At 47.4% G+C, this 16,134-nt stretch overlaps 1 protein-coding gene and 1 long non-coding RNA gene across 2 annotated transcripts; one reads left to right on the forward strand and one right to left on the reverse strand.

The window, feature by feature from the left end:
• The first annotated feature begins 489 nt into the window (after positions 1-489).
• Positions 490-4,863, forward strand: bambia (BMP and activin membrane-bound inhibitor (Xenopus laevis) homolog a). The gene is made up of 3 exons (XM_058060669.2): positions 490-1,009; positions 3,118-3,378; positions 3,924-4,863. The coding sequence occupies exons 1-3, from the start codon at positions 934-936 to the stop codon at positions 4,340-4,342; spliced, it is 756 nt and encodes a 251-aa protein (XP_057916652.2). The 5' UTR covers positions 490-933; the 3' UTR covers positions 4,343-4,863.
• A 2,700-nt stretch (positions 4,864-7,563) lies between these two features.
• Positions 7,564-11,217, reverse strand: LOC144898493 (uncharacterized). The gene is made up of 3 exons (XR_013627366.1): positions 10,905-11,217; positions 10,735-10,793; positions 7,564-7,679 (listed from the first exon to the last, which is right to left on the reverse strand). It is a non-coding gene; the product is annotated as an uncharacterized LOC144898493 (long non-coding RNA).
• Between the last annotated feature and the right edge of the window lie 4,917 nt (positions 11,218-16,134).

Consider the following 16,134-nt stretch of genomic DNA (forward strand, 5'->3'; position numbering starts at 1 on the left):
GATAGGTGTATGTTTTGTTTCCATACACGGGGAGGACACAAACACTGAATGTTGATTTGTTTTGTGCAATGTGACTAATCGCTCATGGTGCTTAAAGCTAACAAAATGATGCGAGTAGTACTACTACAAAGTACCCACCTTTTCACACTTGTGAATGGGGTGGGATAAACGGTTTTAAGTAACTTTCATGATATCACATTACAATACACTCAGGTTAATATTGCTGCCTGGGGAAAAAAGCTAATTCCCAAATAAAACGCCTGTAATATCGGGTTCATGGCGCCTGTTATGTCAGCTGCACAATGTTTGCTTTATAAATGTACTGTTAAAGCGTACAACTCTTATCACATCACACCAAAATGTTCTCTCATTTCACAATAAACTGACTTTATTTTGAAAAGACCGGTAACGGGGTTGTCCCAAACTCCCCCCAGTAGTACACCGACCAATCAGCGTGCAAGGGGCGGAGCCGCAGCCCCACAGATATTTCTTGTGTTATATCTTGTGATCACTTTGGGTTTGCTCGTACTGTCAGACATAGCGGAATTGTCCCATTTTCGACAAGTTCTCGTCCAGGATTACTAAAGATGATGCTTCATCGTCATCGCTAGGAGAGAAATAAGACGAGGAAGAGTCGGACCAGCGGTTACAACTTGAGGCTCTTTACAAGCAGGACTATATCCGTTTTTCCACCCTCTGTGGACTTGAAGTACACACGGTGCTTTGGGTCGTTTTAAGCTGTTCTTCCTCCACGAGTGAGGGGAATCATGTCGGATGATCTTTTTCCCTTGTGAGACGACTTTTTTCACCGAATAGGAATGTCGGCTTTTTGGCTGTAGCTCCATGTAAAGCATCGCCTTTTCTCCCACGTCCAGTTCTTGGCTCCGGGGACTACCGTGCTGCTCGTAGCGGACACATCCAACTCTGGCGTCAATGGAGCGTCACTTCAGTTTGATTTCAATTTGGCTCCAATTGGAACTTTGTGCCATGGCTGTTCTTCTCACCAAAGGTATATTTTGTAAACGTACAGGTTTATGTGTCCATGTCCAGTTGAAATTGCCCAAATGTGCCAAAAATGTCATTAATTCTTTTAGCGTTCTGACAACTAGCAAAACCTAGCATTTAGGCTTGGAAATCGTTTGTCACGATAGTAAAATGTCGGAGTTTCCCCTTGCTGTTACTGTTAAACAACCGGTTTCAGTCCTACTTTACGGAAAACAGTTGTAGTTACCGTAAGCCCGGCTTCCGTAGCAGTTAGCTAAGCTGTAATTACACACAATTAGTTAGCACTCGGAGGTTCCTGTTGCAAGTCAGCTACCAGGTGACAAACTGTCAATATATGACACTTGACTACGATTTTGAAGCTGCCATTCACGCGAAAACAAATAAACATACAACCCATGCTTTTCGCCCCAAAAGAGGCCAAAATGGCCGACTTCCTGTTTGTTTGCCAACGTTTGTGCGTCCTGTCATGGTTGAAGTCGCCACCAAATTTCGTGAGGATCCATGAAACTAGTGGCAGGGGCTATTAAATAATAATACAGGGGGCGCTACTGAGTCAATGTGAGTGAGTTTGTGTTTGGGACCACTGAAATATCAAATTGTTCTCCAGACCCGACACGCTGGCTGCGTTTTCATGCATGTTAAAGCCCCCAAAACGGGAGGAAAGTAGCGTAATTAAAATAATGGTAAACACAGCCGTTTCAAAGGGGCCTTAGCGCCGCTATTGCTGCTGCTGGGTCTCCAAAAAGGCTTCCGTGCTCATGCCGACCGCCCCCTCCCCTGCCCTGCCTCCTCCCTGCAGCCCACAAAGGGGCCTCTCCTCTCTAATGAAATATTCTCCAAATGACCTGCCGGGCCCTGCTGCTCCAATCCTTCCCAGGCAAAACACTGATCTAATGAATGTGCTCCTGAACTGGAACATTCACACAGGAGGGAACTGGCACTGACAGAAGCCCCCACCCCACCCCACCCCACCCCAGCCGTGTTGGGTTTGCAGCAGAAGTGTACAAGTTATTGCATCACAATGAGAAGGAAAAGGAAGCTCATAAGTTGACTGGAGCTGCCGAGTGTTCTGTGAAAAGAAACGGGGCCGTGCATGAACTAATCACTGGGTCTGTTTGGAAGCATGCGTCCGTAATGATAAGGTAGCTGCACGCTCTTTACACTGGAACATCCACGCCCCCCCCCCTTCCCTTTCCTCCTACGCTGGGATGCGTGCAAACCAAAGGAAAAGGAGTCTTCCATCTTTTTAACAGAAAGCCCGGTTTTACTCTTGTATTAGTACAGTAACCCCTGGCCACGGCACGCCAAGGATTTCACAGCTTCACACGCTCACGTTTTTCCAATATTTGACTAAATCTTGCCGTTTCCTGCTTGAATACCGCCCAGTATTGGTAAAACATATGCACATTTCAACACAAGCATAGTACTGCTTCACTGAGGTCAAATACAAATATAAGGTATATCAGAAGACACATTCAAAGAGGTTGTGATGATATGTAGTGTCCTTCAATGGTCACCAGGTGTCAGTAATGTTACACTGATGAGACAATAACCAATGCAGCAAGCACAGTTGAGAACCGGAAGTAAAAAAATAACATGCAAAACTATGTCTTATTATGTCTACTATATAGGAGTGTAAAGGTCACTATAGGGGTGTTATATCGTGTCTAGAGGGCTTTAACTACTGTATGTCAAAATGTTCTGCATTATTGTCTCTTATGGTGGCTACTACATTGGGCAATGGGAGTGAAAAGGTGACTATAGGGGTGTTGTATCATGCCTAGAAGGCTCTAATGTTAAAAAAAAGTGTATTTAGAAGATTATACACATGTTCAATGTTCTAAATATTCCATTTATAAATAAAGACTCATATTGTGTGTAATTGACCATTACGGGATTACTGGAGATAAAAATGAATAGAAAGACTGAAAATAATCCATCAATCCAAAAAGACACCGTCAGCCCTGCTAGTGCCCCCAATGCTTGGTTGAGGTGCCAGACTCAAACAGCTAAAGTGACTAATTCGAGCATGGGGTGGTTTCCCACCAAATGGCACTGTCAGCCATGTTGCTTTCAAGTCCACAGCTAACATCTTGTGTCTTTTCTTCTCAGGTGAAATAAGGTGCTACTGTGACGAGGCGCACTGCGTGGCCACGGGGTACATGTGCAAGTCGGAGCTGAACGCCTGCTTCACCAAGATGCTGGACCCCTTCAGCCCAAACTCCCCGCTAACCCACGGCTGCTTAGACGCCCGCGACGTCTGCAGCGGTCGGAAGGGCGCCGACGCCGGTGCGGACGCGCTGGAGTGTTGCCACGACGACATGTGCAACTACAGAGGTCTGCACGACCTAACGCACACCAAGGACTCCACAGGTGAGCAGGTGTCAGATAAAGAGCTCTCGTTCTTTCATCCGCTTCCTCCTGTAGCACCAAGTAGGGCCAACTCTACCTTTCTTCAAATACTTGGCTTTATGGACAATTGGGTCACCCTTGCCCCCCACCCCCACCCTACTACTTTTTTCCTCCCAACTTCCCAGCTTTCCAGAAGTTGACTCTAACAGGCTAGAAGTGTAAAAGTGTGCTGGTAAGGCAGGGAGGGGCCACTTCACCTTCTTGGAGGGAGATCAGATATACCCCCACCCCCGGTAGGAATGTGCTGTAGAATGGACATTTCCTGATGAGTCCCCCCTCCCAAAGGAACACATTTGATGAAGTCCGATTCAATTCCGGCTCTTAGTCGGGACAAGGTGACTCACTTGTTTTTGCCCACGTTTCCCGCTAACCCACCCCACCCCCACTCGCCCCGCGGAAGCTGTTTAAGTCGTCATCTGACATTTTAAAATGGCCGCGTTCCACCCGACTTGCTTCATCACGTTACAAACCCAAGAACTAATCCTTTTTGGAATCCGTGTGTGCAGATCACAGCCGCTACCAGCCGGAGAGCAACAACAAGAACCTGGTGACCCGAGTCCAGGAGCTGGCCTCGGCCAAGGAGGTGTGGTTCCGGGCGGCGGTGATCGCCGTGCCCATCGCGGGCGGCCTCATCCTGGTGCTGCTCATCATGCTGGCGCTGCGGATGCTGCGCAGCGAGAACAAGCGACTGCAGGACCAGCGGCAGCAGATGCTGTCGCGGCTCCACTACAGCTTCCACGGACACCACACCAAGAAAGGCCACGTGGCCAAGCTGGACCTGGAGTGCATGGTGCCAGTCACGGGCCACGAGAACTGCTGCCTGACCTGCGATAAGATGCGGCACACGGACCTCGGCAACGAGAACATCCTGTCCCTCGTTCACTGGGGGATGTACAGCGGCCACGGCAAGCTGGAGTTTGTATGACTTCCTGTCCGGGACCGCCCCCCTTTTTTATTCTGGAAAAAAACATTCCCATATTTTTCTCCCGTCGGACTTTTGGGCCTGTGTTTTCATTTATTTTTACCAGTGGCAAAAAACACGAGACTGATCTCATGCCGTGTGGTTTTTGCTCGAGGAGCACTTTACTTGAAAAATGAAAAGGCAAAAGGCGGCGAGAAGCCGCGCTGAAAGCCGACAGGGCGGGACCGTGAGGGCAGAGCGTGAGCTCCGAGGGATCCTGGACGCGTTCGCCGAGCAGCCAAGGATTCCGCACCCGTCCCAGTTTTGCACATTTGTAAAAAGAAGAAAAAGTTGTTGCTTGAAAAGGACGATTTGACAGTGACAGCAGCAGGACACGGCGAGACCCTGCTGGGGGGGTGCACGCTCCTTTCCTACAGTCAAGCTTGTTTTAGATGAATGTTCAACATCTCTGTGTCGTCACGCCACGCTCCGCTGGGGGCCTCCACCACTTTCATTAAAAGTGACTTTTTATTTATTTGACTTTGGAGCTTTTTGTCTTATTTTGGCACGTCCAAAGTTGCCTGTGAAGCAGAATGCTGACGCCCGCCTTCCAGGGTGGTGCTTTCAAGGGTGTGTGTTGAACAGTAAGGCCTTGTTTTATAGCCGAGCTGTTACTACTCAGTGTGGGTGCTTCTCCCCAGAGTTCAACTTTTTTCCCTTTTTCACTGGCAGTATTTCTGCCAGCGCTGATAGATTTACATTCACTTTTATCTACTGCCCGGTTCCTTCTATCACAATGTGGGGCACAAAACAAGCAAATTACGGGGTGCACGGACACTGAAAGCTCCCGTTTGGGTTCCATACGTTAGCATTTACTGTTTATTGAAAATATAATTTCACAAGACAACAGCAAACATTTAAATGTATTAAGCTAAATATTAAGAGACAATTACGAGAATCATTCAAGGTACATAAAGCTGAAATGTTAAAAAACACATTAAAAAGTTTGCAATATTATGAAAACAAAAATAAAGTTGGACAAAAACAATTTAGGAATAAAGTCAATATATTCAGGCAATAAACTATAATATGATGAGAAGAGGTGGGGTTATTCAGACTATTTAAAAAGACAGTTGAAATTTCACAAAGCTGATATGCATATAAATTCTTATGTGTTGCTTTACAAAATATAAAAAAACATTCAGTATATAGAAAAAGGTTCCTTTAACTTTGCTTTCATTGATGGCTGACGTGTATTTTAACTCAAAAGAGGGGTTTTCAAACGACATGTAAGCGACATGGTGCGGCTATATCTGCCTCATTTCTGCTCCTGCACACTTGATACATTACATTAAAAATATACTATCAAATGTATACATCCAAATTTCAACACAGCCGAAGTCAAGACAGCACATTTCAAACTTAAGCCATTAAATTGTTTTTTTTTTCAAATAGACATAAAACAATAGCAATGATAACAAGTAAGTGTAAAAAACACATTTCCGTAATGGAGTTCAGGGTTCAGGTTTCGCATGGAACAAACCACTACAAAGCTATGCCAACTTTTACAGCACATATATGCATCTTACAGACGGTTTATTTAATCGGTTAGAATCAAGATAAAAATACAATTATGGGTATGATTCGATGTGTATGGACCGGTTCAATGCGGATATTTACGGTATACGATATTGTTGCACCCCTACACATCCAGCCAGACATTGACTGTTCTGTACAGTAAAAAAAAACTTTCCCTTCCCGGGATAATATCCTCATTGGAGAGGCTTCGCAGTCCAATAGTAACTTTATGGAGGTTATTTCACGTTGAGCTGTGCCTCACTGCATTTATTTCTCTCTGTCGGGAGCGCATTAGGACAGGAAACCTCTATTAGCAGCAAACCACTTAACGGAACCCTGCATTAGCCGGGGCTCGGGGGTCTCTCTGCCCCCACCCGCGACTATTACACGTGTAATCATAACAATGGCCTCTGCTTGGCTTGCCTAATGGGACTTGCTGTTTGCTTTAGCTTCAGTCCACTTGGGGTGGGGTGGGCTGGCCTGGGGTGTCAGGTGGCTGCTGTGGGATGAGGCACTACTTCCTTCACATACTGCTGTACTTCCTTCACATACTGCTGGTAATACCAAACACAAAAGCACTACCTACCTAGCATGATGACGTCACCACCATGTGACCAGAAGTGACCGCTTGCGTACTGCTGTCAAAAAGCCAAAAATAATTCGACGTTCACGATCCTCTGCCTTATAGTAGTTTGGTCTTATACTCCAAAATAACTTGTAAAAGTTATTCCACTTGGTCGTCAGTCCAAACAAGCCGGAAAAGTGGACGCTTTTGCGGGCGCACTCCTTCTTCTACTGTTTTGTTGCGTCACGTGCTTATATTTACGCGTGTTTACAGCGCCACATGTAGGTGTGCCTTATGTACTACAAGTGTCAAGCTATTTAATTCTCAAACTTTCATTAACATTTGAACCCAACTCTGAAACAATGTGTTACTTTTGCCTTGGAAAAAGATAAATAATCTGGTCCAGGGTCAATTCTAGGGTCATTATAGAATATATATGAATTTCAAGAGCAATAATCAAGTATATTTGTACATTCCGCAGGGCCAATCAAGTGTAAAAATAAGCTAACCACTGTTAATATGAACACACACGCTCAGCAGCCAGCGTTGGATTGCGACAATCGTCCAGCCGCCAAGGAAGGAAGGTCATTAGCATCAGCCATTTTGTGCAACAAGAGGCAGTCAAGCTGTTCTCATTCACATGCAAATTTAACGAGGTGGCCGACCGGCTGCCATCAAAAGGGACCCAATTTGTTTCTAAAAGACTCGGTGCCGGCCTCCCCTCCCCGAGCCACCCCACGTCCAGCATCAGCAGCATCCTCACACGAGGAGCACTCCAACATGTACTTCCATCCTTGCAGGAGTAGCCCAGAGGTGGGGGCACCTCCCACAGTAGGAGCAGATATTATTAATCCTCACACTGACCAGGAATGACATGAATTGATGCAACTCTTCCACTTTTTCTGTCCTCATAGGATTCAAGTAGAATGAGTCGTTCATTAATTACCCACTGGTGAACACTAGAGTTTTACTGATTCACTGGTACTCCATACTAAAGTCACTCCTCAGTGTGGAGTCGCTGTGGTATGAATAAAGTCAGTGATACTTCAGGACCTGTCCGCCATCTCCCTGGAGCAAACAAACTGGAAATCATTCCTGGAATCAACATTTCAAGCACATTCTTCTGCCAGATTCTGGGCAACCATGTGTAGAGGGGAGGAGTTTCCATGGCGACCCGAGCACCGTGCTTGATAAACCAACACGATGAAGACCAATCACCTGACGGAACAGATAGCGTGGTAACATCAGGCAAAGCTTATTTAAGAAGCAAGTTGAAATATGTGGCAAATATTTCAGCATGTGGAATAAGTTAGGGCGCCCCTGCCCACGTAGAGATGTGAAACCGTGTCCCCACCGCCACGATTTATTGCTCACTCTCCATCCGCTGTTGACTCTGGCTCAGTCAAGCCGAGTCGTACAACACGATGTGGTGTTTGCCAGAGAGGAGTCGTTACTCCACGCTGCTGAAGAACTTGCTACACCATCAAAGCCCCCCCCTCCTGAAACACGGAATCTATCTATTTGTTTATGTTCCTGCTAGAAGTGACACGGCCAACACATGTGGAGCGTAGCGCCCTGGTGGGGGGGCGTGTAAAGCTGCTGTACGTTGGAGTAATTACTCTCCCGGCTGCAGACCTTTATGACACTTCCTTGGGAATGTTGTAAGGGAAATGTCGCCATGGCGTTGATGCGGCGGCGCCGAGTGACACATCTCTACGGCAGAAGGCGAACGCGGAATATAAACAGGCTGCAGGAGGCTAACTCTTGGAGGTTTCTGATGCTATGAGGCCTGGATGACAAAAAGATGGATGACGCACGACAGCATGGCCCCCGACGGGAGTGACCGACTTATGTTACATAACTTCCCCTTGGGATTCATTGTGTATTATTAATATTATTATTATGATTGGGATAATACAACTATTACAATTGATAGACAAGAACACAATAAAAGAAAAGTCCAGTATTGGAAGAGTCATTCATAAAATTAAGCCCTTTAGGATTAAATATTACAAAAAAAATCATTTTATAAAACATCCTAACCCCCCCTGAAGACGCCCTGCAGCACAGCGACCCCTCCGTGATCCTCCACCGGGGTGTCAGATAAGGGCCAAAAACGGAGGAGATAATTGCGCCCTGGCTGGGAGCGGAGAAGACGCCTGGACTTCGGCCAACCATAACGTGCGCCCCCCCCCAGCAAAATGGAGCAGCGCTACTTATTGACAGGTATTCATTATTTAGCAGCTTGGTGAACTCTCTGACTCGGCGGCGTCAGAAGCCGGGTGGAAGTCGATGCGAGTGGAGCTGAGCTCTGCTATTCATCAGCCAGTGGAAACGTTGTTTACTGCCGGGGTCAGGGGCCTCGGCACGTTTGGGGGCGCGCTGAGAAGATCCATTGTTGTCCCGGCGCGGCCACAGTGGAGATCATATCTAGAAGGTCTTCAAGGCTGAAAATGCCTAAAAGCTTCTTTCATCAGATTGAGGACATCCGTCACATTATGGAGCTCCTGGAGATGTTTCCCCTTCAGCTACTAACTGAAAAGACACTCTGCTTTTTATGTGCTTCCTTCTCCAATGTGGGGGGGTTGACTATTCCAACCACATTTTCCCCTAGTTTAGAAGATCTCTGGGATAATTCCTCTTTACTCCTTTGGTCACCCGGTGGGGTGGAGCTCCTACTTAGCTTCTCCTATCCACATTCAAGCAAACCCAAACTCTGCAGCCCAGACCTTCTCATTTCAGGAGCCAGGAAGGTCCTATGTGGTTCAGGCGACTGCGGCGTCCTTCATCTGTGGAGCATTAGAACCAGGAGCAAATTAAGGCTGTCTCCTCAACACTGGGCAGACTTCTGCTGTCTGAAGGGGTGGGGTGGGGGTTGAGGGGTGGGGGGGGGGTCGCTAGAATACATTCCTCTCTGGAGTTCCTGCACTTCACATCAATGTTCCATTTCAGATCTTTGATGGTTGACAGGACCAGAGTCCAGGCTCAGAACCTCTTGGCAGGACAAGCAGATCCAAACCAACAAAGGAGTGACGCATCGGGAAGCTGCAGCGGCCTCATCAGTCTGGGAGATGTCTGGGAGATGAACGTTGATAAGTGATGGGGTGGAAACCTCCAGGAGTTGGACAAGGAGCAGAAACAGGTTCAGACTTCCTCAACTTCCTTCTGATGCTTGCCGAGTCGAAGTGTCGCCAGATGACGGCACATTTTCAACTTTTGAGGGCATATTTGCTTCCATTCCAAAACCGAAGACGCATTTGACCTGAGGTTCCATCACTGAGACGGGGTCACACAAGGTCAGCGTGTAGGAGGAGCTAAGTCCCATTCGGGGCGAGCTCAAAGCCGAGCCATTCCAGGCTACGGCGACCTGCTGTCACGGGAAGGGAACAGGAGTTAAGCCAGCGCTTCCTGTCGGACTGCGAGGCTCTCAGGTTCCACCTCTGCTCCAAATTATGGAGCGGGTCTGTCCCAGGTTCTCCGTCACCCGCCCCCACCGCTTTGCCCCCAAAGAGCACCACATATTCTCCTCAAACAATATGAAGATCGTAGACGGAACACGGTTGGCCTCACTTGGACTTCTAGGGAAAATTTAAAGGCGCTGTGAGCTGCTTCTCAGGTCTGCTGGTGCACAAATCATGGAAACGGTTGGCTGATGGAACATCTAGTGCTGCTCCACCATGGCTGGCCTTCTTGCATCAGCTTCCACCTGCTTCTCAGCATGTACTGGGTGACCGAATGTCCTGTCTTCCCAGGACAAGACGTTCATCCTATAACAGGCTTGATCATCACTTCAGTAAAAGTAAAAAAATATGAGAATGAAGTTGTGGAGACATCGTTATATACATATGTATACACACATATACGTATACACACATGCAATAGTACCCTGAAAAGTGCGTAGCGTGTCCCTGACCCGTGTGCCATTTGATGACAAAGCGTTATTACGGTTGTTATTTTAGAGTCCCTGTGTCCCGTACCAGCCCCAGGGGTGCTTTAAGGGCACCTTTGACTGGAATGGACCGGGACTGTACCATTTTGTCGAACACGGGTGTGAGCACGTCGCTTGTTTTACTGTACGTGAAGCGTGTTTACACTGAAACAGAATAAAGAAGAAGAAGAAAGCCAAAGACAATGTTGAAATAAAGTCGCAGGAAGGCAAACAGCGCTTGCGGTAGCGTGTGTGCGAGGCGGAGCAGAGACAGGAAGAGATGCCCAGCGGGAGGGCTCACTCATTATGATATCCTGTTACCGCCCGAAGCAGACGACCACTTACACTTTAGTTAACAATCTCTCCTTCTCCCCATCCTTCCCTCGGCGAGGGGACACGTCGGCCTGCCAACATTCAAAGAAAATATGATGAGAACCAGATTAAAGCTTTAAGGCCGACTGTTTTTCTTCTTCTTTCCTGCCCGTGATGACTCCACATCACAGTCGGAGTCTGACCTCTTCATTTCCTCCAAGCCAGCGCCGCTCATCAAAGATGGGCACAGGAGAGGAAGGGTGGACCCGGGGGTGACATGCGCCGCTTCGGTTACGGCCTCTCCTCGGCTTCCTGCTGCAGAGGAAGAGCGCCACGGGAAAGCACAGCAGATGATAAAAGGCAGACTTTTCCAGACGTGACATGCAAAAACGGTCAAAGAATTCAGTAAAAGACCAAAACAGATGCGCCCGCTTCCCCGAGCGGTCAACGCGTCCTCTTATTTGCCAGCGTCTTTCATGCAGAACAAAGTGGCTAACAACAAAGCTGCTTCATTTAACTTTGCTACGACTTTTTGTACAACAATAGAAAAATGGCGCCGGCTGGGGAACGTCTTTGGGTCAAAACACGGCAGACGTTTCATCTTACAGCGTTTGGTCTTACGGCGGTTAATATCGACATTATATGTTAGTGTTTCATAATCGGGGATTTCATGTTACAACCTTTGGCGTTCCATGTTTCGTGTTATGGTGTTTTATAATGTGGAATTTCATGTTTCAGCGTTTTACATTTCATGCTACGACTTCACATTCCGGCGTTACGTGTTGTAGCGTCTGATGCCAGGGCGTTGGTCTTATGGCGCTCATCTTCATGAAAACAAAGCGGAGTGTTTGTCATATCGGGAGCAACAGAAAGAGAGTATAACGATGACGGTCTGGCTGATTGCTATGATGGTCTACTTCCCTGCCCCCGCATCGTTATTCTTAGCGTGTGAACCCCTGAAGCCGAGACGCCGCTGTTTGGACACATTCTTCTCTTAAGTGTTGCTTTGCATCATGCACGGCCCCCAGTGGCTTACCGCTGTCATTAGTGGATGGAGGGATGAAGAATGACAAGAAGCACCACCCTGTTAAACACACACACACACACACACACACACACACACACACACACACACACCTGGGAGGCTGACGGAGAAACAACAGCAACTGAGTTTAAAGACCCCCCTTTTTTAGATCTTGAGATTTAATGCATTTCATAGCGTCCATCATTCCTGGTGTTTCAGCAGCCCCGTGATTGGCGGTTAAGCATGTCCCGACAGGAAGTTGAGGCGACATGGATACGCTTTCATCGAGCTCATTACGAGATGCTAAACGTGTGTTTCATAGTATTTCTGCGTCTGTTCTTCATCATTTGTTCCGAGTCAGACAATTAGTGTCCTCATGTTGTCAACAAATGTCCTGCAGATGCTGCGTTGATGGTGCGTGCGTGACATTATTTCGGCTCTTTTAGTGTTTACCTGCGGTGTTTACTTTGTCCCTCTTTGCTTTCATTCTGCTAGCAGGAGGAGAGAAGAAGAAACAGATGGGGGGGTGGGGGGGGGGGGTATGACAAAAAAAAAACCATGTCGGTCTTGTAAGGGGAGACAGACAAGGGACAAATATTCACCCCTGCTGTCTGCGTGACTCCCCAGGAAGCTCCATGAGCAGCCTGTGTACGAAGGCCGGACATGCAGACCTTCCTTTGGCCCCATGGTGGGTCATTTAGTCCTTCGTAGGGCGGACCGTTTCAGGGAAGGATACGGTGCAGCTCAGTCCATCGCCATCTTGGGCCCTCGGGTACTCCAGACGCAAACACACACACGCACCGTGTTGCGTGCGTCGGCTGTGTTTAGTCTTAAAAAGTGCAGGAAACACTCCCCCCGCCGCCCGCCCGCCGCCCGCCCGCCCCCCCTTTGAAGCCCGCGCATGCCCTCCAGCGCTTCTCCTGGTCTGAGGCCGACATGGATCCACTTAGAAGCTCAGCGTTAGAATGTTCATATTTGGTCTTTATGAGCATGTGCAACATACTGTTTATGTTACACCGCTCCATTCGCCCTAATAGCATGCTTGGTAGCGGTCCAAAGCATGACTCACGCAAACAGTTTGTGTCTGTCACAATAAATGGAGGAGTTGGGGGGGGGGGGGCAGTTTCTCAGGGACAAAAGTAGCATTTCCATGTCCATGTTATGTCCAGTTAGACCAGTACGGTTTATGGTTTCATCTCAAGTCCACATCTCTAAAGCAAGTCCTCAAATCAAGTTTATTTTAGTATACTTATGTTATATTATATGTAGTATACTTATGTATACTTGGGCGACTCAGACGACGTACAACCTGATTGCTCACAAAAATGAGCAACCAGGAAGAATTACACAACAGTTTTGCATACAATTACATAATTACATAATTACATATAATGTAAGAGAAACAATAAAGTGGGAGGAATAAATATAATTTACCATAATTATATGTAATATTATAATTTAATATAAGTGATACAACTGACCATTTTTTAAATTACATTTGAAAAGTCTATCACCATAAATATGACAGCAATTTAGATTAAGAAATTATATTTTATCATAATAATGAGTTATTAACATAATTTCATAGTAATATGTGAAGTCTTGCAATGTCTAATAATCCATTAGAAATTTCAACAAGCCGGAATGTGCTAATCTTAAAGGCATCTTATCTTATCTTATCTTGGTGGCAGGCAGAGTTCAAATGCTGGAAATGTCAATAAAAATATGTCGAGAAATGTTACATAATGGAAAAAAAAATGTTTCAGCCGTGTTTACAGCGGGCCCCACCCTGCGTGTAGACGGCCCCCGCCCACCCTGAAGGTGTTTTGCTGTGTGGTGGTCTTACATTGTGCCTGGCTGCTGTACCGACGGTACGATGGTACCTGGTGAAGTGGTTCCACGCTACGAAGGCGTGTTTTCGTCCTCCCCCCCCCAAAAGCAGATGAGATACGTCCGCACTGGTGGGCGGGGCTTCAGGGGGCACAAAAAGGGCAACCAATCGTTCCCAGGAGAGCAGGGGTGAGGGGCGGAGCTCCACGTCACCTGGGGGGGGTGATGAGACAAAAACAAAAATTGAAATACTTGGAAAATTAAAAAATGGAAACAAATTGTAATTGAAAGAATACATTAAAAAAAAGAGCAAAATGGAGACTAGTAGGCGTTTTAGGAAAGGAGGAAAGGAGGAAAGGAGGCTGTCAGATGAGTAGTTTGTGCTTCAGCGTGTGTGTTTTGGCCGAGGACGAGACATTCCATAAAAGTCAAATGTTTCATTTTCATATTTGTGTAAGCAACATGAAGAAGTTGGGAGGGAAAAGCAGCAAGCGTTTGTTTCAAGGATGTAAAGCAGGATTTGCTGATGTCCGACTCGTCTCTCTGTGGCCGCACGAGAAATTCCTCCGTGTTTTGTCGGTCAGGCCTCGAGCAGGATGACCTCAGACTGACCCCCGGGAGCGCTACGCCGGCCCCGCTCGGCCGGGCCCGCTCGGCCCCGATAATGAGATCATTAGCAGCAGTTAATTAAAAACGATGCGTCTTCTGAAGCTTTGGCCCATACGGCATTGTGTCCAAACAATTGCGTCCTTGTGGGTGTCCGAGGATGAAAGGGTGAGCCAAATGGAGGAGAACGCCCATTGTCCTCCTCCTGAGAAACTGTCTTCCCTCGCTTTTTGCCTTTCAATGAAGGCTTTGTTTGCACGTTGGGGTTCGGGGGCCGTCCTCCCAAGTTCAGAGGGACTGGACTGCACTGGTCTCAGCTCTACCGGGCTGGCGTCCCCGGTCCCGGGCCCGGGGATGGACGGTTGGATGGCGACCAAGCAGTGAAAGCTTCCTGCTTTGTCATTTCATTCAGTCGTCTGGACCAAACCATTGTCCGTTTTCTACCGCAGTGGCTCACTCTAGTTTCAGTTTGGTTCAAACCAACTGGAGTTTTTGCCACGACTTGGCCACCATCTGGGTGGGTACCCATGTACCGGATACGTGCTGGTCCTGATGCCTCGGAGGACTTGGCGTTGGTAGGTCCAGGTTATAGCTCGATGGCTAGCTCAGGCGGGTCACACACACACCAGGCTTTTCCGCTCTACGGAAGACCCTCACATGAAGACTAAGGCATCGAACTTCAGCTGTGGAATTTCCCTTTTAGGGTATTGTTAACCCTGTGATGTAAAAAGGGTCCCATGTAGGTATCAGCCATTAAAAACGATAATGAACGCCTGCTCAGTGTTTGCCTTCCAGACGCTCCAAGACATTCATTATCTGCCGAGTCCACACGGCTGATGGCCAACAGAGCCTTGAAAGGGTAACACGGCGTACAGACCTTTTCTATTCAAAAATATCTCTTGGTCTGCTGCCGCTGTCTCGCATATCATGCGTGCGTGACCTTCAGAGGACCCTGGGAAGGACGTACATCTGCACTGCTAAAAATGAGGCCTTCGGGAGATAAGCGCCCAGCAAAAATAAAGCAAAGTTGTTCTTTATTTTGGACCAAGCAGTCCGAGCTTGAGGACGTTAATGATGTTGTTGACCCCGACATCGGTGGGTGTAAACATACGAGGGTTTATGAAGGTCAGTCCCGGGTAAGGAGGGAATATTATTGTCTGGAGGCACCAACAGCAAAGTCCAAACGGTATCTGCACCGTGTGATTCATGGCTCGGTGACATGCACAAACAACAATTGGTTTCCGTGTGTGGAAAAACAGCGTCTTTGTGATTTCACACAACCTGTTCCTGCACAACGACGTGCTTTCCTCCTCCGAAGCCTTGGAAAAACAAAGCCCAAACCCTCCGCCGGTCCGTCTCTATTGCAGACTCGCGTCATTCCTGACATTCTCCTTCATTGCATAAACGGACTGGAAGCCGAGCTTTGGCGCCTCCTCGCCCCGAGCGGGCCTGAAGGTGTGTAATTAGGCCTAATTGCTGCCGTTGGTGTAATGACATGATTTACTTGTACTGCAACACAACAATCACAACAACAGCAGCAGCACGTGGACACCGACTGGAACGCTGCACAAATCATTACAACCTCAACGGCAACCCAGAGAAACGTCTGGCTAGTCATGCTAAAGTCTTAGCTAACATAGGAAGAGACAACGGAGGGCAGACTCGCATGCCCAGACACCCAAGGCAATTTGGTAAGCATGTGGAGGACTTGAATGCGTCATGGAGCGTATTGCAGCCACTAGAACAGGGGTGGGCAAACCTTTTGACTTGTGGGCCGCATTGAATTAAAATTGTGTGTGTGGGGGGGGGGCAGATATATATTTAACATACACACACACACACACTATTTGATGCTTATAATTCTAACAGTCCGCCTTGAATATTTGTCTAATTTTATCTATAAATGTGTCAGACTATCAGCTACATGTTCAAACTCTGAAAATTAATTTACAGTTTTTTTTTCACTGAATAAG

The sequence above is a fragment of the Doryrhamphus excisus genome, linkage group LG5 (assembly GCF_037039965.1).
Source record: "Doryrhamphus excisus strain RoL-2023G ecotype Guam linkage group LG5, RoL_Dexc_Guam_v1.1, whole genome shotgun sequence".
NCBI classification, from domain to species: domain Eukaryota; kingdom Metazoa; phylum Chordata; class Actinopteri; order Syngnathiformes; family Syngnathidae; genus Doryrhamphus; species Doryrhamphus excisus.